The sequence below is a fragment of the Ananas comosus genome, linkage group 6 (assembly GCF_001540865.1).
Source record: "Ananas comosus cultivar F153 linkage group 6, ASM154086v1, whole genome shotgun sequence".
In the NCBI taxonomy this organism is placed as follows: Eukaryota; Viridiplantae; Streptophyta; class Magnoliopsida; order Poales; family Bromeliaceae; genus Ananas; species Ananas comosus.
In genome coordinates, this window is record NC_033626.1 from 9,405,758 (window position 1) to 9,430,610 (window position 24,853).

Genomic DNA, 24,853 nt, shown 5'->3' on the forward strand with positions numbered 1-24,853 from the left:
TTGACAGGTGATGTGACCGAACCAGCTTATCCGTATGAAACAGTTATAGAATATAGACACGCACCACACATTGCGCAATTAGCACATGCGAACTCACCCGTCGTGTACTCTCCATGGGCCCCACGAGGAGCGCCACGTGTCACCAAATCAGACCCGTCGAATCACCGTTTAATACTACCCTGCATTGTAGGGTAAATACCCTAACGCTTCACGAATTGTTTACGCGAATAATAATAATAATAATAATAATAATAATAAAATAATAATCTACGTATGCTATCATTTTATTTTTTTTTTATTTTTATTTTTCTCCCTTGTTTCTTCTGGGGGTGGAGCACTCCCGGGAGAGTTGTAGAGAGAGAGAGAGAGAGAGAGAGAGAAACCCTCGGCGGCTACCGAGACCCTTCTCCTCTTCCTATATTTTTTTTTTGAGAGAATCCTCTTCCTAATTTATTATCAGGTATATATATATATATATATATTTTTTTTTAATTTTTTTTGCCTTATTTGTTTGGAATTTTTGATTGGTTTTTGTTTAGATTTTTCCTTATTTTTCGGGTTCCTCTTTTGATTTCGTGTCGAATATGCTCGCGGTCGTACTCTACTCCCCGCGAATCGAAGAGCTTTTGGAGAGGATACGCTCTCGAATCTATGAAAATTTTGTTTTATTTGTAGTATCGATTATCATTGTTTTTTTGCTAATTTTCTTTTAACTAATTGGGATTTTTGTGGAAAGATCAAATCTTTATGCTTTGCAGTGGTTTAATTCTGCTTCGAAGCTCGCCAGTAGGTGCTAAGTGGCTTAAAAAAGGATTTAATTTTTAAATTTTTGGATACTCTGTTGTTTTTCTTGTTCAATTGAAGAAGTAAATGACCATTTTCTTGTTCTTTTGATGTTCAATGGGAGAATTTCGATGTATACAATAAGTGGGCTCATATTTTATTAGATATACCTCCCGTCTATATAAATTGGCTTGAATTAGTTTTCATTTTTTAATTTAATTTTTAGTTTCCCCATTAAATCTTTTAAAATCCCAGTTTTATGTACAAAATGGATATTGCAAAGTTCTATTGGAAACAGTTTCTGTGGAGTTGTAAGAACCTTAAAGCTAAATAAATCTTAGCTTGTTGTATTCATATGGGGATTAAAGTAACTGTATGAGTGCCTTAACAGGAATCTGTTATTTAAGTGTATGTAATCTGTATCAAGTGCTAGATACTTTAGTTGTACATAAAATTCTTGTAGACATTACATAACACATCTCTCCTCTTCGAGAGATGAGATTAGATTACCAAGACAATTGTGCTTATGATATGTTCAAAAGACTTTACCTTGAAGAGGCACAATGGTTTCACCCTAAGCATGTCCAATCTATACATATTGCTTGCTCTTTTCATATGAATCTAAACTTTTTGGCTTATTGCTGTTGTCGTTCTCATCTCATGCCCTTTTCTGACAGATTAAGTGGGTAGATTTGTTATAAATTTCCTTTCAGATGACAAAAAAAAGGAAAAGAAAACTTTGTCTACCAAAGCAGTAGGGATTCATTCCCTCATTTCTTATATTATTAGCAGGGCTAAAGGCAAGATGGATAAGAATGCGAGCTCCGACAGTCTTGGATGGGGTGCTTCATTTTTCATGCAAGCCACTGAAGATGCCACAAGAGCATTTTTCGCTGCCACTTCAGCTGCAACTGTTCAATCGCCACGACCATCTGTAGTCTACTCATTGAGAGATGACACTAGTAATAGCAACCTTCAGAAACTGCGCAACCAAGTCACAAAGATGATTAAGGGTTACTCTCCTCCACCCGAAGTGAAGGGAACTTACAATCCTGAGGTACTTACTCGCCAGAAGCGTCAGTGGGCAAGGTTCCATCTAAAGTCAACGGTAATACTAATTTCATTCTCTGAGTTTGGCATTTTTCTGGATATATTTGCACTTCTTTATTTCTTGATGCTTATATAGACATTACCTGAATTAGAGTGCATTTCGAAATGACTACCTAAGGCCTTATTTGACATCATTGCCATTTTTTTGTTTTCTTAAACACAAAATTCTATATAATTGCATATGCCAGCAAGTGGGCTTTTTCATTATTGTTATGGGTGGTTAGCTTACAAGGCATCCCGACCTGCTGAGGGATGACAACAGCTTCAGAAAAATCAAAGAAGCAAGAACAAATGTTACTTCAAAGTTTTTGTCTTCTGTGGCCAAACAAATGTCTTGGATGCAAGGATCACACTCATACACTTTTTAATTTAAATATTCCAGTTACGGAAAAAGAAAAACCAGCAACGATCCCAACATGGCCTAAACTTTCAAATTTCTGATTGTACTACTTGATGTTGTTGTTATTTTGCTTGCAGAAATTCTGCTGCATTTTGTTAGATCTTAACGTGATTCACCAAAAAAGTAATTGAATATTCCCTCTAAGTAACAGAAAATTCTGTCATACAAGTAAAAGAATATTAATTACTTTCGACAGAGAGGTGCTTAAATCAAAATGACTTTAAGGTTGAGTAGGAAATGCAAAACCTTTTTTAAGTTCAGATACTGGTTAAACTATCCTGTAGTTCAGAAAAGGTCTGTACATTTTACCTTATTCTCTGCATTAATTAATATATGTGTTCGGCATTTGTTTATGTATGACACATCTCAAAGTTCTCTACTGAGCAGGATTGTAAGTCTGTGAAGGAACCATCAAGAATTTTTGAGAGCATGGTTATCGTTGGACTTCATCCTAATACAGATGTCCGAGATCTTGAAAAGCTTGTCACTGGGAGAGAGGATGATGACATGAAGAAACCAAGAAACATACTCGGTAACCATCAACAAGTTCATGCCGCACCAAGTCTCGAACCTCAGGTGATAGTTCAGTTTTGAATTAATTTTAGAATAGCATATAGTATATGTAAGTTACTTTAATCAACTGATACTCCATGAATATTTGCAGTGACTTTATAAGGTCTCAGTCTGACAATTGCCCTTACTTTCTGGTTTCTCATTTACTACCCTTTCGAATCTGCTTTTCAGTACAAAGTGTTATTACTGACTTCTTTGTATATACTTCTGATATTTATTTTCTTTTTTTAGGTTCTATTTGCATATCCTCCAGAAAAACGCCTTCCACTTAAATATAAGGATCTCCTCTCTTTCTGCTTTCCTGCAGGCATTCAGGTTTTGCTCTTCATCTTGTAGCACGATCTTCTTATTACTTGTGTTCTCTATTTTACTACTTTACGGCAGTAGCTGCTGTGGACCTTCTATTTTAATGTTTCAGCAATAGATGTGTGATTTTTCATGTGAAGCAGACCACTTAGTATGTATAGAACTACTTTTCTTTAATGATTGTATTTTGATGGTTGAGTTGTTAATATATTAAATTCAGAGTTGTCAAACGATGGGCAAATCTTGGTTGGAAATCCTAGATAGCTAGGCAGGCTCTTTAGTTAACTGCTATCTGCATCGTTTTATCTTAATGATTTATTATATTTGTTCATTTTCATGCTATATAGAATTTGGATTTGAAGAATTTTTTTCTATTTTATATCTTCTTATTGTGAAAACATCAAAATATTGATGAACAACTATTCGAAGTATATAGGTGGTTTAGTTGCAGTTGGTTATTTGGAATAACTAAATCTTGATGAAAACCTCGTCGATTGATTGTACTACAGACAAGATGATAGAGTAAATCCCTTTCATACATCCAAGGTAGTGAAATTAGCATGCTTTTTATAATTTGTGATGTCGATAGTCCCTCTGTGGATATCCCTTTAAAGGTTGATGTAGACATCGCATTATAATGGAACATGTTTTGAAGTAATACTTTTACCCGTGTGTCCCTACCTGCTCATGGGCTCATGGCTTTGTTTGTGTGTGTGTTTTGTGCATAGATATATACAGGTTTGACAGTTCTATACTGATTTTACAGATCTTTTTCTCTTTTGGTAAAGATTTATGGAGACCCCCAAACTACAGGCCATTCTGAAATGCATCCCTTAACTATAATTTTTTTGATTGCAACCTGTGAACTTTTCTTTTTATTTTAGTTATTCCAGTTACTTTAAGTCAAAAATTTTGTAAAATTTAATGTTTCTATTAGCTATTAGCCATCAGCTATTCCAATTTGTTATAGTAAAATCCCCAAATTCAATTGGCTAAATTTGCTTGATTCAATATAATTAAAGGTTGAGGTAGTGCCAATAAAAATAATATAGTTCAGATGGCCATTTCAGAATGGCCTATAGTTGAGGGGTCTACGTACATTTTTACCATCTCTGTTTTCATCTCCTAATACTCTCTTCTTCTAGCTGTTATATAACTAAACTAATTCAGAATGAAGTTCAGAAAATTTATCTATGGTGTTTGTTCTTGATATTAGGTTCATGCAGTGGAAAGAACCCCTTCATTAAGTGAGTTGAACGAAATACTTCTAGGGCAGGTAATTATTTTTCCCTTACAACTTCCTCTGTTGATGTCCTATATATAAATATAAATATACCTTTGTATCAATTAGTGTATTTGTTTATTAACTTTATCTTCATGTATATGGCCCTCTAAATTTCTCAGCATACACATGCCGATGCAGAACAGAACTAGTTTTTCACGTAAATGGTTCTCTAATAAGCATTCTAACTTCCCTTCAGTACATTGACCATAAACAGGATCTCCGTAAATAGCTTCAAAATGCCAATTTGTGATGCTGCTGAAAGTGTCTTTAGTCCCCCCACATTGGTGGAACTTGCGGATCAAGCACTTCACAAGCTGACTGAAATTCCAAAAATTTACCCTTATGTATTGGGCGGTTCTCTAAGGTCAAATTACTTCTAAATTATCCTTATACTAGTTAAGGAACCCGCGCAATGCGGGCGGGCAGCCAAATAAAAAAATAAATAAACCAGTTTAAAATAAAAGAAAAGCTCATTGTAATATTAAAAAATGTATAATAATTTTTTATTATCATCAGCGTAGAATTTACAAATAAAAAAAATATAAAAAAATTAATTGAAGTGAGAGCACTGTCTTTGGTAGCATTGGCAGTAGCATTCTCACTGTCGTCGCTGACGATAAAAGAAAGCCCTCGTTAACTTTTATCACTACAGATACAACTAATAAAGTATTTGATTCCTAAATTTTCTTTTATGTATTTTCTTTATAGATTATAGATAGATAGATATATAAAGATTTTAATTTTAAGATTATTTTCGGATTTAAATTTAAAATTTTGAATTTTTACTTTTTGAGACTAAAGTGAAAAACATGCAAAGTTTAGGGGTTAAGGACTAAAATAAAAAATAGTGGAAACGTTGGGGCCAATGTGCAATTAATCCTTTAAAAAATTATATGCAGACCCCACAACCCTCCAAAATAAGGGGAGATCTTTTTTGGGTTCCCAATTAGTGTACCCCCAAAATAAGGGGAAACTCAAATTTTAAATGCAAATTCAAATATCAAAATCAAAAGTAAGATTCAATTTAAAATTCAAGTTTAAAATTTAAATTTCAATTCAAATTTAAACTTTAAATTCAAATTCAAAATTCTAATTTTTGGTTAGTTTAAATTTGTAATTTTAATAGTAATTTTAAATTTAAATTCAAAAATTTTTATTTTTATTTTTGAGGAATAAAATAAAAAAAGATGCAAAGTATAGGAATCAAAACCTTTGTTAATTAATTCGCGAATTATTCGCGAATTTTTTAAGAAACAAATTAAACAGCCGTATTTACATTTTTCCGAAAAATTCGGAAAGAAGCGCGTTTTTTTGGTCAAAAATACTTATTCGCGAATAATTCGCGAGCGCCGAATTATTCGCCCAAAAAGACGGTTCGGCTCTCGCGCTCTCGGTCGTGGGTCACGGGCCTCACGGCTAGCCCAATACAGAAGAAAAAAAGGCCTTTCCAAACGTTCGCCTCACGCAAAACAGAAAAAGAAAAAAAAAAAANCAAAAAGGTTTAATCTCTTATGGACTATCTTAATCTCTTATTTGCTTAATTATTTATTTATTTTGACGCATAATATAGTTTGCTATTTTTTTTACTTAATTAGATTAATTTGTAGCTCTTTATTCTTATATTCTTAAGAAATATGAGTATTCATGCTAATAGCATAAATCTTGAGAGAAAAAAAACTTAATTTAATAGCCGAATTTTTGATTCTGAATTTTTATTTTGTGAATGTATAATATCCGTATAAATCACGTATCCGAATAATTGGCGAATCCGTTTTTTAGCCGTATTTTTCAACGAATTTAAAAATTAGAAGACGAATTTTATCCGAATTATACCCGTACCGAATTTTTGCCGAATCTGAATTAACTAACTATGATCAAAACTGACATAGAAAAGAAAGCCAAGTAGGCGCTAATATGGTAATTTCGTTATTTTTAATACCTCTTTTAACAGTTGGGATGTAGTCGCAATGAAATCAAGAAGAAGTGAGAACCTGATTGCAAAAAAAATATATATTAGGGACTAAAATAAAAACGGTGCAAAGGTTGGGACTAATGGTGCAATTAACCCTCAATTAAAAAAAAAACATGTGGGCCCCACAAAACCCCCAAAATAAAGAGAGCTCTTCTTTTCGTTCCCAATTCATGTATTTATCTAAATAACCGAGACCTTTAGTAACCTTTTTAATCCTTGTTTACATACTGAACAATATCTCAAGCCGGTCTAAACTCTAAGTCCATCCTTGCATACATCCAATTGTATGAGTTGGCTTGATCTTTGAGATTTTGACTATAGCATGCTATTGATAAAATTCATATAAAACTTGGTGGGAGTATTTTTGGGCGTAAAGAATATTCCGCAGGGCATGAAAAGGTGTTGCAACTTGGTGATATATGTGAAAAGACAATCTTGCATCTTGGATGTTCAATAATTCTTTAAATTCTCCTTTTTCTGTTTCTAAATCGTGCATCTTATGATACACAATGTCCTTTACAGGAGCAGTTTAAGGAAAGCAGCCAGTCTTTTGTATTCCGTCTACAGGTATGGCTAACCATGCCGTTGTTGTCAACATCTTGCTCATCTCTTATAGATGTTTTGGCTACTCTATATATATGGAGTCGTTATGACTTGTATTCTGTTTCTTATATCTGCTTTTGGTCTTTTGCTGCTACGATGACCGTGTATGACTAAATGTCGAAGTGTTAGTATTTCTTTTTATTTGCAATTTTGTATGAAAGTTGAGTGAATCTTTCCCTTATAGTGCCAATTCTTGTAAAACCTCTTCAAGAAGTTGGTCTGTTTTTTTTTTCCTTAAAATCTAATTTAATAGAATTTTTTTAAAATACACCAAAAGGTGGTAAGTGGGCATGAAACTATGTTTTTCACATTTAAATGAGGTTTACCTGTGGCTTGCGGGCATGAAACTATGCTTAACTCTCAAATTTATTAAAATCCATCATTATAAACTCGTCTTTATGTGAGCGCATAATTTCTTTTTTCATCAGTATGGCAGACAGCCTGCGGCAATTTTACTAGAACTTTGATGACTCAGGTGCCTGATGATTCAACCCTATATGGATGCTGCGTATTAGTTGAAGAAATTGTACAGAAACCTTCCAACTTGGTTTCCATGCTTTTGGGAGAGAAGCCCTCCTTTTCATCCTTGAGCCGTTACATAGTAACTACACCACGGTGCTATTGTCTACTCTCGAAGCTTCCATTCTTTGATTTACATTTTGGTGTACTCAGGAGGTAACTTCTGCTTTTTGCTGAAAATCCTAAATCATTGTTCATGTGTTCTGTTCCATAATTGTTGGCGATTCTTTGATCCGTAGATTGTGATTTATTACTGGTGAAACTATTCACTGTACAATTTTATGTCTTTAATAATTCCGTTGTTTCTTCATTTGTAGTATATTCATTGAGGAAAGGTTGGAATTGCTAACAAAAGGCGTTGACATGCTAAATTTGCTGTCTTCAAAAGAAACCAATGAGGATGATGGTACTGATAAACTAACTGATAGTCCAAAAGAGGAGCAATACTTTGCTGATGATGCAGTAGACCAGACCAACTCTGCTGAATTGAGTATCGAAGAATCTTCACCTAAAAGAATTTTAGATAATAGAAGTTTGGTGGAAGACCAACCACTTGAATGGGAACTAGATTCCAAGAAAGTCATTGAGAATGAAAATAATAATGAAATTAATCAAGGAGGAGAGGATGTAACTGGAAGTGAAACTGGGGTCGTTGCTCCAGGTGATTGTGATAATTTTGTTGAAGAAAATTCAGGTGACAACCAATCTGATGTTCGAATAACTGATGATGTTTTGCCTCTTCTGCGCTGCCATGTGTACGAGAGCTCTGATTCTTCTGCAAGGTATGTTCTCTTTGCTGGGTACCAAAAAAAGAAAAAGTTGCATTGAAAAGGAAAAAAAAAATGATATGTCAAGAGCTCCTTTATGACAATTAAAATATTTTATGTGAATTAAAATGGGCATATAAATTTTCCATTATGGCATAGGCTTGGCACACTGGTAAAAGTTTGGGCTTGCATCTAAGCTTGTTGGTTCAAGTCTTGAGAGTAGCTACTCCATACGAAATTGCTACAAGTTATTATTGTCTTGAAACACTCACTCAGAACTGTCATTTTAATTGGACTGTTACTTTGTGATGGGTCTTTCATATTGGTTAAAATGGAAAATAATGGTGATTTATGCAGCTAAAAGTAAGGAGAACGGTATGGGTTCTAAGTATCTTCCGGACATAGCATTTATCTCAAGATGATTTCACTGCTACACAATATCTTTTTGTAAAAAATACTTCATTGAAATAGGAGAAATTCAGTTACATATATTTGTGGAATTATACTGTAAATATGTGGTTTCTTTAATATTAGCATGCAATTAAAGACAGACTTTAGTGTGATGAATTAGAAATGACATTATTACATGCAGTTTCCAGGGTTCCCCCTGTGAAGACAGAAACTTCAGGAGTGATATTCATGATACCGACCATGAAGAGCCATCTTCCATTGGTCATGAAGATTCAGATGCTCACAACAACATCTTGGAATGGGCCAAGGTTCACTCATATCATTAAAGCTGAAGAATGCGAAACTATTTGTTTACCCACATATGCAAATTTTAGTTGATATGTTTACTTCAAATTTTTTAGGCAAATAATCATGGGTCTTTACAAGTGATTTGCGAGTATTACCGGTTAAAATGCCCTCGCAGAGGTTCATCACTTGCCTTCCAGCCCTTAGAGCACTTGCATCCTTTGGAGTTTAATAGGCCTGGCGAGACAACTCTTTCTATTGCTGGTTCTCAGATTGATGTTAGGTCTTGCAGTACAAGCTTCGAGGTGGCTGAGGTGCATAGATGCTATCATTTTTTTAAAAGTTTTTCAATTTTTAGTGCAAAGGGCAAAATATTTATCAGAATTTTCCTTTTTTTTTATTCAAGGGTTCAATTTATTACCCTAAGAAAAGAAAAACTAAACTTGTCTTCTTCTTGTCTTTTCAGGTAAATAATGCTCTTCTAGCCGAGGAGGAATCAACTGCTTTATCTGTATGGACCATTGCATGCTTATGTGGGTGCTTGAGGCTTGAGAATGTACGGAGTCTTCTTTCTGACCTGATTTGGAGGATTCCCTTATACATTACCATAGTATAACTGTATATCAAACTTTATTATTATTATTATTTTCAACTTTGTTGTATTTTGCTGATGATCCTCCACTTCTTCCACTAAACACTCACATTAAAGAAAAGAGGGAAACAAGACAATGGAATGATGATCATAGGGACTATCACAGCAATTTAAACCGCACGCTTTTATTTTACTTTCTGGCAATAAAACCTTCAATTGCATATTTGGCATTTAGCATATTCTTTTTATTTAGTAATGATGGCCAGTGCACTATCAATTTAGATGGAGAAGTCAAACATTGCAAATAGAGTCAAACATTACAAATATATCTTTATAGCATTAAAGTCTTCTTCATATATTGATCAAATGTTTGGATATGCTTCACCTTATTGGATTGCTAAAGTTGTTTCACCTATATTGACTTGACATTTTGATGTGGACAGGTATTGACTTTGTTTGCTGCAGCACTATTAGAGAAACAAATTGTTGTCATTTGCTCTAATATGGTATTGTTGCCTCGTTACTTTTCCTTTTTCTTGTAACATGATGGCTTTCCCACTCTTATTTAAATGTAAATAATTTTTTAACTTTTTATTTTCATTTATTGAAGACATGCATTAAAGCATGCATTTATGTTGATCACAAGGACATAACCAGATTCAATATCCAGCGATAGTTCTAACGAGCGTGAATTGGGTGCCTATATTTATGATTTTCTCTACACTATCAAATATTCATTTATGTGTTGAAGTAGAGTAAGCTTTCAATGTTTGTTAATTGTTATATTCAGGAACTGCTAGAGAAAGTGCTACCACTATGCAGGTTTTCCTGTGTAAATGTAGCGTATGACTGTGTGCTTATAAATACATACATTTTGCCTGAAAAGGCCATCAAGAAAGCACTAATATATGAAGGCTGAGGTCGTAGTAATAATATCATTGGTTCTGACAGGGAATGTTGAGAAGTTCAGCATCTTTTCTGCTGTTGTGATATAAAATTCATATGTGCTGAAAAATAAAACCATAAACTAAACCGTTATGCAAGTTATCTTATGATTTTAGTAGAAAAAAGTGGGCCAATCAAATAGCATAAACAATGATAGTTTTAGTTATCTACTGAATTTGACCGCTAGCCAGAAAATCCTTTATATTCATTCTGGCTGCGTTTTTCCCTTATTTACTGTTATAAAGATTATGAATTACTCTTTTTTTGGCTTCTAGTTGACAAGGAGCCAAGGAGCGTTCTCTGTCCCAATTGATGTAATATATATCTACAGTGCAGCATGATTGCTAGATTTTAAGGGAACATATGGTGTAGATTGTCCCCGTCTTTTCATTAATTTATTACTCATTTGGCTTAATCTTGTCAAGAAGTCTTAGTATTGTCAAGAGTGGCTATTAGTACTAAGTTCTGGCTCATTTTTGGTGCACAGGGAATATTATCTGCTTCAGTTTTGTCAGTAATACCATTAATACGACCATATCAGTGGCAGAGCCTACTTATGCCAGTGAGTATTCTTTCTTGCCTTTTGAAAGTCTACTATTTCAATAAAACAATCTCGTATCTTTTATTTAATATGTGCACTCGGATACCCTTGTCAGCATTTGCATGTCATTATAGACTGTTTACTACTACTGAGTGAATTTACATTTATAATATAGGTTTTGCCAGATGACATGCTGGAGTTTCTGGATGCACCTGTTCCATACATAGTGAGTTTCTATGCATACCGAAATTCTCTTCGGTTTGGTATGATTTATCTCAAATGAATGTACGTTCTTAGTCCACTATTTATGTGATGAGGAATAGCTCGCCACAGTTCTGTCTGTGCGCTTGAAACTAAAATGTATTCTCTGTTCAAAACCGGAGTCCTTGACTGTCAAACCATTTTCAGTTGGCTAATTGGTTTCATCTGGAACTATAAAATTTGTTAACAAGTTGGAAATCTCAGCAAATCCAATAAAAAAAAAAGGAATAAGTGTGAAGATAACATACATTTGTCTTCTCATTTATGACGTAGCTGTTCTGATCAGTATATATTTCCTTGGCATAATCTCAGTGAAGTACATATTAGGATACCTGTTTGCTTTATGATTTTAGCAAGCTAGAATATACTGAAAAAATAAACTAGTTATGGAGGTAGCCTATGTACTTTTATTTTGCTCGAATGGTAAAAAGCTCGAATGGTATGTTAGTCATGCCATTTGGAAGAAGTTAAGGATGTTTCTTTTGTTTTCTCCAAAACACCTGTCTTTCTATCATTATTGTTTCTTTTTCTCAGTCTTCTTCTTAAATTCTGTTCCATTTCGGCTGGCTGCTGTAGTTCTAATGAAGAAAAAATTGCATGTTTAGGTTGGCGTTAAGAACAAGACAGCTGATGTACAGTCAAAGTTGGCAAATGTTGTACTTGTAGATGCTAACAAGAATCAGGTTTGCGTTAACCTCATTACCACTGCTTTTGTCATTATCGTTATCCAGAGACTCCATTCTAATTATGATTTTCTTTACTTTCTTGCCTTTTTTTTAGAAATGATTATGAATATGAATTCCATGATAGAACAAATTTTCAAGAAATATTTATGAATTCTTGCATCCAAGTTCTTCTGTAGCTATTTGCCAGATTTATTTCACAGTTGGAGTTTGTATTGCTTTCAAGTTTATTTTGTGCTGACGTCAGTCTAATACTAAAATGTGATACAAGTTACTTAGACATGCTAGTGTTGATGTCTTTAGAACTTTGTCAAATCCAATTCACTGGGCTAGAATTTCTTTATTCCTGTAACTCATAGAGCTTGTAGTTCTACTGGTCTGCTATGAAGCACGGATACTTCAAATTTCATGCCGTATCCGTATCGGATACGTATCGGATACCGATACGCGTCCGATACGCGCCCGATACGTGTCCGATACGGGAATAAAGTATCTGGCATTTTTAAAAAATAAAAAAATATCGGATACGTGAGGGATACGGGGGGATACGGGGGGGACACGGCCCGGTTCTTTTTTGGTCTAAAATGATTGAAACTTAAAATTTTTTTAAAAGCTCACGTCCAAACCTATTGGAAAGAAGGAAAAGAGTGAGAAAAACACCAATATCTGTTCAATTTGTCATTTCATCTATCTTTTTGTTCTTGAATGGTAGAAGGCGCTCCCTCTTGTTCTATCTTCGCACAGTATTTACTCTTTTCCATCTAATTTGTCAACCTAGTATTAAGCAACAAAGACTATAGAAAATATTATTTTTTTTTCCTTCTCTATTAAATTGTTAGCATATTTTTTTATTACTATTTTAATAATAGAACTAACAAATCAGACATATATATTGAATGGCTAATTATCTAGTTTGTGCGACTATATATTTATTGTTATCATTTGATCAAGTTGAATGATAGTTGGTTTGATACTTTTTGAATTATTATTTTATATGATTGATTATCTTTTTTTATGAATATATGTAGAATAATTATACAAGTTAATGCATATTAAAATATATTCCTTAATATAGTCTAGATATTCTAATTGTTCTCAATATATCATTACATATAATCAACATACATTTAAATATATTTAAAATAATATTTTATTTAAGTATATCCCGCGTATCGTATCCTAGAAGTTTTAGAAATTGCCGTATCACCGTATCCGTATCGTGTCGTATCCGTATCTCCGTATCCGTATCTATGCAACATAGCTGGTCTGATAAAGAGTATCCCTTACAATAGTATACCCATAATTGTGCTTGTGATGAGAGCATCCTTTCTCTTCTAATGCTTTTTTTTTTTCACTTTTGGAATTGTTCGGTTGTTCATTCTCTCTTTTTATTTATTCATTCCGTATTATTTTGGTGTCAAGAAATTACTGCATTAATTCTTCATCAGTATCATAAGTGTAATCAACCACTTCTTATTTTTTAAACAAATAGGTCAAGCCATCCTCAATGCCACAGTTGCCCCGACAAAGGGAGTTGCTCTCATCTTTACGTCCATATCATGCTAAGCTTGTGGGTGAAAGTTATCTAGCAAGAAAACGGCCGGTTTATGAATGCACAGATGTCCAGGTAATTGCATGGTCAAGATTGTAACCAGTGAAATTTCTTTTATTTGCATCTTTTTAGTCTGTTCATTGTTGCATTTTACTTGTCCTTATATGTTTGGGTTTTCTACCAATGAAGCTTGCTATGTCTAAATTCATCTACAATTATGGTGCAAGGATTATATATACGTTCGCAAACCTTATGTGTCAAAATGCTTGAATTGTAATTGTTGTTAATGACATCAGATTATTTCTTTAGTAATATAGAGTGAGGTTGGTATGCTTCTGGAAGCACGGAACCCTCCGTGCTTCCAAGTCGTTACCGATGTTGGGACTTTCGAATCAACGATCAGCTTTGTTAGATTTGATCTAGAGTATTTGAAGTACTTAGAAAATAAATTTCACAATTTTTTGATATCATTTGCCTAGTAATCAAAAGGGCTCAAAATCAGTGGCTGAAAATAAAAATGTTACAAAATATGATGATATGATATTAAATTTTAGATCAAAGATATTGATTTTATTTTATATAGTATAAATAGTTTTCTATCAAAATTGCATGTGATTTGGATATTTCTACACTGTTAAACTTGTAAACGGTTCACCACGACTATTAAAATTATTGATTTTGAGCCCCTTCGACTAGGCAATTGATATCGAAAAGTCGCAAAATTTATTTTCTAGGTACTTCAAATACTTTAGATCAAGTCTAATGGAGCTGATAGTCGATTCAAAAGTCCCAATATTCAAAAACGACTTGGAAGCACGGAGGGCTCCGTAATTCCAGAAGCATACCAGCCTCACTCAGTAATATATGTTTATTAGTATCTTTGTTGTTTTCACCATTTGCACATTCTGTATGCTCTACAGTCGAATGATGGTTCGCTATTCATGTCACTGAAAACAATTACAAGTTTTTTCAAGTACTTAAACATTTACCAATAATCTAATACCTTGTAATGCGTCTAAGTTTTTTAAATCTGCAGGCTGAAGCTGCTAAAGGTTTCTTGTCAGTTCTCAGATCATACCTTGATTCTCTTTGCTCCAATTTGCGGTCTCACACAATCACAAATGTGCAATCCAATAGTGATAAGGTCGTTGTTAACAATATTTTTGTCCGAAGAACCTTTATGAATTCCTCTGCTTTTTATTTTGTCATATTGTACTCTCTGTATGTTGTTAGTAAATACAACTTTAATAGCTGGGCGACACAGTGGGAAAGACTATAGTGCTTAGTGAATGACCAAGTTAGTAGCAAAATGAAACAGTATGGATCTCTTGCTATAGGCTTTGATATACTGAAGTAGTAGGTCTAGCGTTTCACCTTGAGCAAAAGAGTTTTGCATCTGTGATGATGATATTATCTTACACTAGTAACAAAATTTTCACATACGGTTCATGCTAATTATGACTCATATTTGAAGTGGCTTTACTACATGCATGGGATCATTATTATCTTGTTGGCGGGTGATCTAATTAAAGTATACTCGTAGTAGGATGTTGCAAACTGATAACATATCCTAATGTGATATTTTATCTAGTGTTGTGCATTAACTCATATGTTGACTTGCGGATATCTAACTAAATATCTTGGGTAAATATTGTTAGAATTTACGTATTAGAGTAAATGTTGTTAGAAGTTATTTAAAATAAGTTCATCTTTGTGATTACCGTTCTTGTGAACTTCGAATTAACATTGCTGAGTTCATACAGATTTAACTAATTCATCAATGATGCTTGCAATTAATGTATTACAAAACACGTCGATGTTGAATAGAGTAGGTGATGCATGAAGCAAGATGTGCATGAGTTCATGCATAGAGATCGATGATTTATTCCATCTTAAACTTGTGAACATAACTTGCTTTTGACATTAAATTAACTTGTTCAAAAGTGCTACATTGCATGTACTTTCAGAAATATTTTAGTGCTCTTTGTATTCTCAGTTGTAGTATTTTTGGATTAATAGAGTAGCATCTGACTCTGAACCAAGGATTTAAGTGTCGTGGCAAGGGGTCGTGCCGGAAATTTGTCGGCATGGTACGGCACGGTGAGTGCTGAGCTGTGCCGATGCGTGCCAGTCAAAAAAATTCTTGTGTGCCGACACATAATAGCATGATATATTTATTTTCTTTAGCAACAAAATATTCTAACTATTTATTATGTATTTTTATCACATCTTTTGAACTTTATTGAGGAAATTACTAATTTAAAGAATAAAGGGTTTTGAGCTGTGCCATCGGCACGAGATCTGTATCGTGCCGGTATCTTGTTGGCACGGTACGGCACGGTGGATACGGCCCATGCCGATGGGCACTTAAAACCTTACTCTGAGCCCAACAAAGAAATATCTTTTGTATTCTGTAAACTTACTTTTTCTATCTGCTTCTGTTTAGGTTTCTTTACTTCTCAAGGAGAGTTTTCTGGGTTCTTTTCCTAATCGGGACAGGCCCTTCATGAAGGTATGAACTTCATAAACCTTCTCGTCCCAAACATACATGCAGAGATAGATTAGTATTGTATACATGTGTTTTCTCACGAGATGCACATATAATGTGTTACACAATGCAAGAAATATCACTTTTGTTTTCCTCTTAATAAAAATTTCTTTTATACTTGCCAACAGCTTTTCGTGGACACCCAGCTATTTTCTGTACATACAGACCTTGTTCTCTCCTTTTATCAGAAGGATTAAGCTACCACTAAAGGATTCAGGTGGCCAAAAAACACCTGAACCATGGGCTTATCTCTTGAAGGTATGAAAATATTAGACCCTTTTCTTTCTGCAGTACCTAGTATAACCCTGGAAAGAAAATCTAAGTTTCCTATCTTCTAAGATTAAGCCATCCTTTGAAACTGATTTGGAGTGCTTTACTAGCCATTATTTTTAACTTTTTGGCTATAAAGATGATTCCTTTGAATAATTTAGTTTGTCTGTACAGTTTTTATATATGTTCTGTACGCTCTCTCTCAATTTTTTTTCTACATTCTATGCAATTAATCCAATATTTCCTACAGTACCAAATACAAATATATCTCTATACTTCTTTTTGGGTCAAAGAATTTGGATCTATTTGGCATGAGCTCGAACACTTGATATTTGGATTTATTTATTTATTTTTGTGCTTTGCTAAAGAAGATGAAAATGACTTCTAATGCCTTTCACTCCACGAGCAGAGTTTTTCATCAACAGTAAGAGCTCTTCTCTGTACATAAAAGACCTTGTTATCTCCTCCAACAGGGAGTAGGCAGCTAAAGAAGCTTCTGGTGCCCAATATACAAGAATAGTGTTACAACGGCAGTCGTCGACGCCACTTATTTTTGCTTTTCTAAATTTCTTACTTATAGAGAGGTACATTCTCAGTAAAATTGAAGTATGCAGATAGAAATTTTCGGTTTCCTATATTCATATCTGACCTGTACAGTAACTTTTTAGTTAATATCCTCTGTTCAATGTTTATAAAAATTAAGAATTTCTTCATTTGTCTTTCTTTTTTTTTCTTTTCTTTTTTTGTCCTTCTCTCTCTTGTTTCTACTAATTAGCTCCAAAGCTCAATTTAGTTTCTTGAACTTTGAGAGCAGAAGCCTAATTTGCTGTAGTATGTGAAAATGAAAAGAGGTGGCTCCAAGGTGGAAGATGTTGTAATGGTAAATCCGAGAGCTAGGAGGTGGAAGTATAATTTTGCGAAGAGATTATTATGAATTCTTGGAGCACACCAGTGTGCAACTTACTTCAAAGCTCAATTTAGTTTTTGACTTTTGAGAACAAAAGCTCTGATCTGAAATTTCTAATGGAGAAAGTACGATCTTACGATGAACAAGGGCTTGGTACTATCAATAGTATAGTAGCCGGACTATATATATAGACATCGATGCACTTCTGTTGGGCAAATAAAGAAAACATTACCATGCGACTTTTTAGAATCAAAACTCTGATATGAAATTTTTAGTGGAGAAAGTATGATCTTGCATGTGGATAATTTCGTTACGTCTTCTTTGTTTGTAACAAAATGTTTTTCTTGTTCATCGCTATATATGTAAATTTATATAGTGGAGTTAGAATATTTTTAATAATGGAGGAATAGCATTTATTACTACATTAAATCACATGTAGGAATGCAGTATCAATTGTATAACTGATTCAAAAATCTCATATTTGGTTATGTTGAAATAACCTGTAATGTTATATAGCGCGAACTAAACGCGCTTTAATAATATTCCCCTAGAATTGAGCAGGTTTGTAGTAGTATGATCTAAAAGACAGAATTGATAGGGATCTTCGTTTGTTGGAAATATATACCGGATCTTCGTTTGTTGGAAAAAACAATTCATCAAAATAAAGGTTTTCAGGATCCGAATTCCCACCAATGGAAAAAAAAAAAAAAAAATTCCGTCCGTCCCTGCAGGGATCCCGCAGATTTTTAAAAAATATATTAAATTAATATTTATTTAAAATTTTAATTAATTTCAATTTAAATTAGTTTAAATATTTTATCAAAATGTTAAATTTATTTTTTTTATTCATTGTCAAATTATTAAGCCGAACATATCAAATTACTACAAAGTATAGCAATCAATATTACTTAACTAATATACTAAATTAAAAATATATTAAATATATCAAAATTAACATTCTATATTTAAAAATAAATTTAAAAATATCTAATAATATATAATAATTTAATTTCAGGGGGATTGAAAATTTTGCAGGGCAAGAGTAGCATTAAAAAAGATCAATGATGATTCTCATTGTATTATTTTATATGTTACTAATATATTGGCACTTATGTTGTAAATAATAATAATAATAATAATAATAATAATTAGTCTATAAGCGCACATTACAGGCCACATAAATTTGTCAATACATTAATATTCTATATAAGACATTATGCACGTACTCTTTAAAAGGTTTAAGAGCGAGTTTGTTTGGCCGAAAGTAGAGAGGTGTGAAGTAATTTTCGGTCGTAAACGGCTAGCTCTCGTTAGTTCACCAAAATATAATTACACGCAAAACTCAAGTTCTTCAAAACAACATAGCTGAAGTCAATTAGGAGAAAGAAAAATGAGAGAAAAAAATAATAAAATTTTACAAAGAGAAACTTACTTTTGGAATAGAATAAGCACCTTTGTCATCTAAATATATTTGATTGTTGTACTGATTTTTTTTTTTTTTAAGTTTGGCAATTGATTAGTTAAGTTAGCTTGTACATTTGAAGTGCGACGAAGATTAATTAGTTTAATATCAGTATCTCTTTCTTAAAAACGTTCTATTATCACATTATTATAATTTATGTACACAAAAATTAATTTAGTTGTTTCAATTTTTTTAAAAAATTATATATGGATACAACTATATTTTTTTTTTATTTACCATATTATAACTTATTATTTATCAAGTTATATAAGAGGCAATAATGTTATACGAGTAGAGTGCTACATATGAGAAAATTTTATCATCAGTGTGAAAATTCAATAGAAACAAATATAAGAAGCGGTGAACTTCAACTTTTATACTATTAACTTGCTACTAAATAAATAGTAAAGCCGAAAAAACTTCACTTTTTACCGCTATATAAAAATAACATTTTAATCTGAACTTCACCTTCGGTAAAACAAACCCTAATTTAATTTTTTAATCTGAACTTCACCTGGGTAAAACAAATAAAGCCCTAAAGCATTACCTTGGCAACAAAAACATCTTTACTTCACTGCTTCAAGTGATAACCCAACAGAATGATTACCTCGAAGGTGAGCTGAAGCTGTGACTTGAAAATATAGTAAAATCAGGCTCCAAAATTACCATCATCCATCAACAGGCTTTCTCAAATGTTGCATTGCACATCTTGATATTTACAGCCTACTCTCTTCAAATTTACAGTTGTACAGAACAGAACAAAACAAAACAAAACAAAACAAAACAAAAAATCTGATGAAAATAAGTGTACAGATAAGTTGCAGTGTTGTATGTATTAACAACTGATGACACCGAAAATAACATTGTCAGCACCTCCACCGACTAGAAGAAGAATCCACAAAATGTGAGGAATTTGTGCGACAAAGTTACGACCTACACCTGCTTATATGCATCAATTTTAAATGATTTGCAAAGCGTGGTTAGCTATTGCATTCTGGAAGCAACAGCGAACCCTGGAGAGATAAAGCTGTATATGGATTGTTAGACTAGGATGTTTCTCACACTTTGGAATGGCAACAAGAACAAATTTTACCTTCGAGATCGACTATTTTTGAACCTACAACATACAGCATTAACAGATGAGCCTCGGCAACGGTTTGCTCGAACTCTGACAAAATACATTATAAGTCGTGGTAAAACTGAAGAGGCAACTGTCCGACTAATTAACAGAAATGGCCATCACTGAATCCATACGAAGGGTAGTTATCTTCTCATGCTGAAATTTGCGGCCACCCTGCAGTAAACTTTTAAGCAGCCTGTAATTCTTCAATTTATCACAACATGATGACGCACTAACTATAATTTAAATTCGGAAGCAATGAGAATTGCGGACAAATCCAAATCACCACCAGTGAATGGAAGTGCTTCGGCTGATAGATGTTCCTTCTTTTACCAAGGCCTCGGGGCAGGAGTTGTCTCTGGTGTTTGTGCTTCCTACATGATGAAGCAAATAATCCACATTACGTATATATACCCCAGCTCAGACAAAAAAAGGGTAAAATGTTCTCATATCCACACCTTACTGCAAAACATACATGTCAAACGTGCCATCTTTTCCCCTATAAAATGCATTTCTACTACCCTTCTTGTATACCATGTTTTAAGTACTGGAACAAGTCACTTTACAAGAGGGGAAAAATGGTGATTTTATGGGTGGAAAATTAGATTTTTTTTTTTTTTTTTTTTTTTTGACAGGCAGTCAGGGATAGGATTGTAATTTATCAGAAATTTCAGGGACTAAAGCGTGTAAGGTTCAGGGAGAGCATGACCAAGGGGTTGTTTGGTACCTTGGAAAAGTATGGAAAAATGTTATCTGAGAAAAATATTTTTCATGGAAAACACATCTCTACTTTTCCGTTCGTTTGGTTCCAAGAAAGACTATCTTCCATGAAAAAAATTTTACCATATTTTACGGAAAACTTGTGTTTTCATTTTCCAAAAAAAAAAAGGAATCTGAAAAACAAAAACACCAGTTTTCCATGAAATATGGATTTTCTTTCTTCCAAAAAAGCTAGTTTTCCTTGGAAACCAAATGAGAAGAAAACTGGAGGAATTTTCCATGGAAATTTTTTTCCTCAGAAAACTTCTCCATACTTTTCCGAGAAGCCAAACAGCCCCTAAATTGCAAAATCTGGATACGGTAGGGACTATCCATACTTTTACCCAAAAAGCAAAAGAAAAGCAGGGATAAGTCAAGAAGAAGTTTAGATGGAACCAACATGGGAAAAGCTCACCAGATGTCAATGAAAATAATTAATACCTGAAAAAATTGTTGCAATCTCCATTCCGTCTCCGACCTAAAGCCAGCTAACTGTTGGACTGTCTGAGCCTACAACATGAAATTTGCAAAGTGAAAACTCGATCAAACAAACTAATAACAACAGAAGTCAGAACAGACCAGTTGTTCCCTACCCTTTCCTGAAAAAATTCATAATGAGAATGGTTTACTGCTTGTCCCACATGTGCAAAGTTAGCCGTTCTATCATCTCCATTTCCTGTATAGGCATCATTGTTCAACGTAAAGGTAACCAAACTGCTAGTCTGAGCAACATTACAGGAAAGGTTCTTATGTTGCACAGTTTCAAACGAGCTATCCTCTGCAAGAAGTTTCTGCATAGCCTCATTTACTACCTTTATTCCAAATTCATATTTTTCATCCGACATTAGCCCTATTTCAGAAAGCTTGAGGCAACACCGATAGAAGCTTTCATGACGTTCTAACTGCCCGTCGACCATGACGTCATCAGGAAAGCAAGATAGAGCAAGCATACGCTTGTAGTCTTTCCTCCATCTTTCGAGAACATACTTTGAAGGAATCTCGACTATATTTTCAAAACAAATAACAGATAATGCATGCCTACAAAGAACACCTCTATACTCAAACAAGCAACAAATGCACCTCAATTCAAGCTCATTTTCGTCAAAAGTAACCTCATAAATCTTTGACTTCATTGATTTAGAACCCTTCGCCCTAACACGTTCTTTTACATGAAAGGTGCGTATTGGACCATTAACCTCAACCACCGAGGAGATACAATATATCAAGGCCCTTACCTCTGCCTGAAACACTTTAAACATATCAGTTGTGTAGACTTTACCAAGCTGCTCCTCCATGTAAAGTTGTGTTATCAATTGTGGGGTTTTGTGTAGTGACTCGATATCTGCTTGAACTTCCTTTTTATGCATCTTTTGCACAATAGTCTCATACTTGCGGAGAAATTGCCTGACAGTGAACTTGTTATGCACATACTCCGCAAAGAAGGATTTCATGCTCTCACTGACTAGGGTTACCGACATTCCTGCCCAAAATTTCTCTTTCACAAAGACTGTTGCCCAACAATGTCGTTCATCGAACAATGACTTGAGCCATTCATTATTTTCAAGCCCATATTTTTCTACCATTTTTTTCCATTCTTCTTCAAATTCAGCAGCTCTCAGTGATTCACAGATTATTTTCTTTAGTGAAATCTTGATTTCTTCAGCTTCGGATATTCCTTGAAGATTTTCACTCACCCTCTTCATTATATGCCATAGGCAATGACGGTGACGAGCTTTGGGAAACACCTTCTCAACCGCTTCTTGCATTGCTTTACATTGGTCAGTGATAATGGCGGTTGGAGGCCGCCCAAACATGCAAGCCAGCCAAGTTTTAAACAGCCAAATGTATCCATCGGCCGTTTCATCTGAGAGCAAACAACAACCAAGCAGCACATGCTGGCCATGGTGGTTAACTCCTACAAAAGAGACGAGAGGCACATCATACTTATCTATCAGACAGGTAGTATCGATCAGAATAACATCGCCAAAATATTGATATGCCATCCTAGACCTTCCATCTGCCCAAAATACATTCCTCAAAACACCTTCATCATCCCAATCCATCAAGTGAAAGAAGTAGGAATCCTTGGCTTGCATACGAACAAAGAAACGATGTACAACCTCGCCATCTCCTTTATCATTTATCAGTTTGCACCTTTTCTCCTCACGTCCTCTCTTGCCGACCCACGAATTTCTCGCAGGCATCTCAGCTTTGTCGTTATCATAAAGATACCTTTTTTTCCTCCTTTTCGTGCGGAAATCCCTGACTTTACCTGGGAAAAGAGGGTGGTTGTGCTCAACTATAAGCTGCTTAACATGGAGAAATCCATCATCACGGTATCCCAAATGAATCTTGGCCATGCAATTGGTTTTCTTTGTTAGTTCCGAGGAGTGGGATTCGGTTTTATATTTGACTATACCATCCCTGTTACAGGAAATCACGATACACCTACATCTTCCTTCCTTATCGTACTTTGAGTATTGGCACTTCACGCCAAATCCCGTGCTGATGGCGTAGTCGTGATAGAAGCTGAAAGCTTCTTCCGCATTTTTGAACTTCATTCCAACTTTGGGTGTTGCACTGTCTCCCTCCTCTGCAGTCATCTGAGGACTGCTAATATCTGGTTGCTGCCCAATCTCGGCGACAGGCTCCTGTGTCACTGCAGCACCGAATGACCAATTCATCGATGAACCTAAAGTGCACCCATCAGGCTACTCTTGTTTCACCACATTTCTCAATGACTCAAAAACAAGGCATCGCCCAGTGCCGAGTTCAGAGTGCACTCAACAGATTGAACTGAAATAATATACGGACTTAAACTCTTTACATAAATGAACTGATGCACAGAAACTAAGCTTTGATCGACAATCCAAAGTCATTATTAGACCATTTGAATTGATGATTCTCACCATCATTTTTTGATCTATGTAATTAAAGCTACTTATAAATTAGAAAAATCAAAGCATTTAGATGTATCTTATCAAAACATAAAATGGGGCTTCCATTTTTTTTTTTTTACTCGGAAGCTCGAAACCTTTGTTTACAACAACAACGGACCTATGCTGGGGGAAACAATGATAAAATTCTAATTTCAAATACTATGCCAATTATACACGAACTACTTCACTATGCTCATAACCGCAACAAATCAAAAAAAAAAAAAAAAATTGAAAAAAAAATATTTCTTCTACAGAATAACCCTTAGCATGCTTCATCAACTCTTTTTACTCCTACAAATCGTCTATAGCAAATAGATGAAACACATTACATAGAATTCACCAAAAGCACCTTAAAACCCTAGAATCTCAGAAAATGAAATCAATAGAGCAGAGTAAATCCAAAAAAATTACCACTTTCTAATTCTGAATTAATAATAATCCTGATTTCACCAGCTACAGACTAAAACCCTAAAAATTGATCCAAAAAATTAGGGGAAAAAAGGGGAAAAAGGAATAAGCTAATACGTACGAATCAGATCGCGATTGTTCTGGATTGGGTACGAGGACGGAGAATTAGGGTTTGGGGAGGGGGCAAAGTAGAGAGGAGGTGGAAATGGAGTTTTCGACCGTTCGTCGGAGAGAGCGTTCGCTGGGCTAACTCGAGAAAATTGCACCATTAGCCCTCGAACTTTTTCACCGAACAGGTTGGTCCTTCACTTTCCGTGGAGTTTCATTTTAGTCCCCTAACTTTTATATTGAATCAAAGAAATTCATCTTGTGTGTGTATACATTTATACTAGGATGGACATCACATTTATAATTTAAATTAAATTTAAAGTATAAAAATTTAAGTGAAGTACATTTTGAATTTATATTTTAAATTTACATGGTTATTGGTGGCATGACTTTATTTTTCAATTGATTTATTTTTTAAAATTTAATTTTTTTTCTAAGTATGTTTTCATTTTAGTTATGCCGTAATTATTTTTTATAAGTTTCATAACATACAAAACATTTATACTAGGATGGACATCACATTTATAATTTAAATTAAATTTAAAGTATAAAAATTTAAGTGAAGTACATAATCAATTTATATTTTAAATTTACATGGTTATTGGTGGCATGACTTTATTTTTCAATTGATTTATTTTTTAAAATTTAATTTTTTTTCTAAGTATGTTTTCATTTTAGTTATGCCGTAATTATTTTTTATAAGTTTCATAACATACAAAACTTTTTTAATGTATACCCATAATT

At 34.0% G+C, this 24,853-nt stretch overlaps 2 protein-coding genes across 11 annotated transcripts; one reads left to right on the forward strand and one right to left on the reverse strand.

The window, feature by feature from the left end:
• LOC109711569 lies at positions 322-17,128 on the forward strand. Of its 6 annotated transcripts, none has more exons than XM_020234701.1 (20): positions 322-460; positions 1,573-1,891; positions 2,681-2,869; positions 3,098-3,181; positions 4,389-4,448; positions 6,952-6,996; positions 7,508-7,707; positions 7,869-8,333; positions 8,911-9,037; positions 9,131-9,328; positions 9,481-9,570; positions 10,050-10,112; positions 11,039-11,113; positions 11,268-11,318; positions 11,959-12,036; positions 13,529-13,663; positions 14,625-14,732; positions 16,035-16,100; positions 16,265-16,394; positions 16,816-17,128. In XM_020234701.1, exons 2-19 carry the CDS (start codon positions 1,589-1,591, stop codon positions 16,331-16,333), a joined length of 2,406 nt encoding a protein of 801 aa, XP_020090290.1. In that variant the 5' UTR covers positions 322-460; positions 1,573-1,588; the 3' UTR covers positions 16,334-16,394; positions 16,816-17,128. The 6 variants fall into 6 exon arrangements, with proteins under 6 accessions (XP_020090290.1, XP_020090292.1, XP_020090295.1 ...); XM_020234703.1 differs by having other exon boundaries at positions 1,576-1,891; XM_020234704.1 differs by lacking the exon at positions 322-460 and having other exon boundaries at positions 498-1,891; positions 16,880-17,128.
• Positions 19,438-24,314, reverse strand: LOC109711758 (protein FAR1-RELATED SEQUENCE 6-like). Of its 5 annotated transcripts, none has more exons than XM_020234967.1 (5): positions 24,123-24,314; positions 21,248-23,346; positions 21,096-21,164; positions 20,185-20,269; positions 19,438-20,069 (listed from the first exon to the last, which is right to left on the reverse strand). In XM_020234967.1, exons 1-4 carry the CDS (start codon positions 24,268-24,270, stop codon positions 20,225-20,227), a joined length of 2,361 nt encoding a protein of 786 aa, XP_020090556.1. In that variant the 5' UTR covers positions 24,271-24,314; the 3' UTR covers positions 19,438-20,069; positions 20,185-20,224. The 5 variants fall into 5 exon arrangements, with proteins under 5 accessions (XP_020090556.1, XP_020090557.1, XP_020090558.1 ...); XM_020234968.1 differs by having other exon boundaries at positions 19,438-20,079; XM_020234969.1 differs by having other exon boundaries at positions 19,438-20,269; positions 21,248-23,313.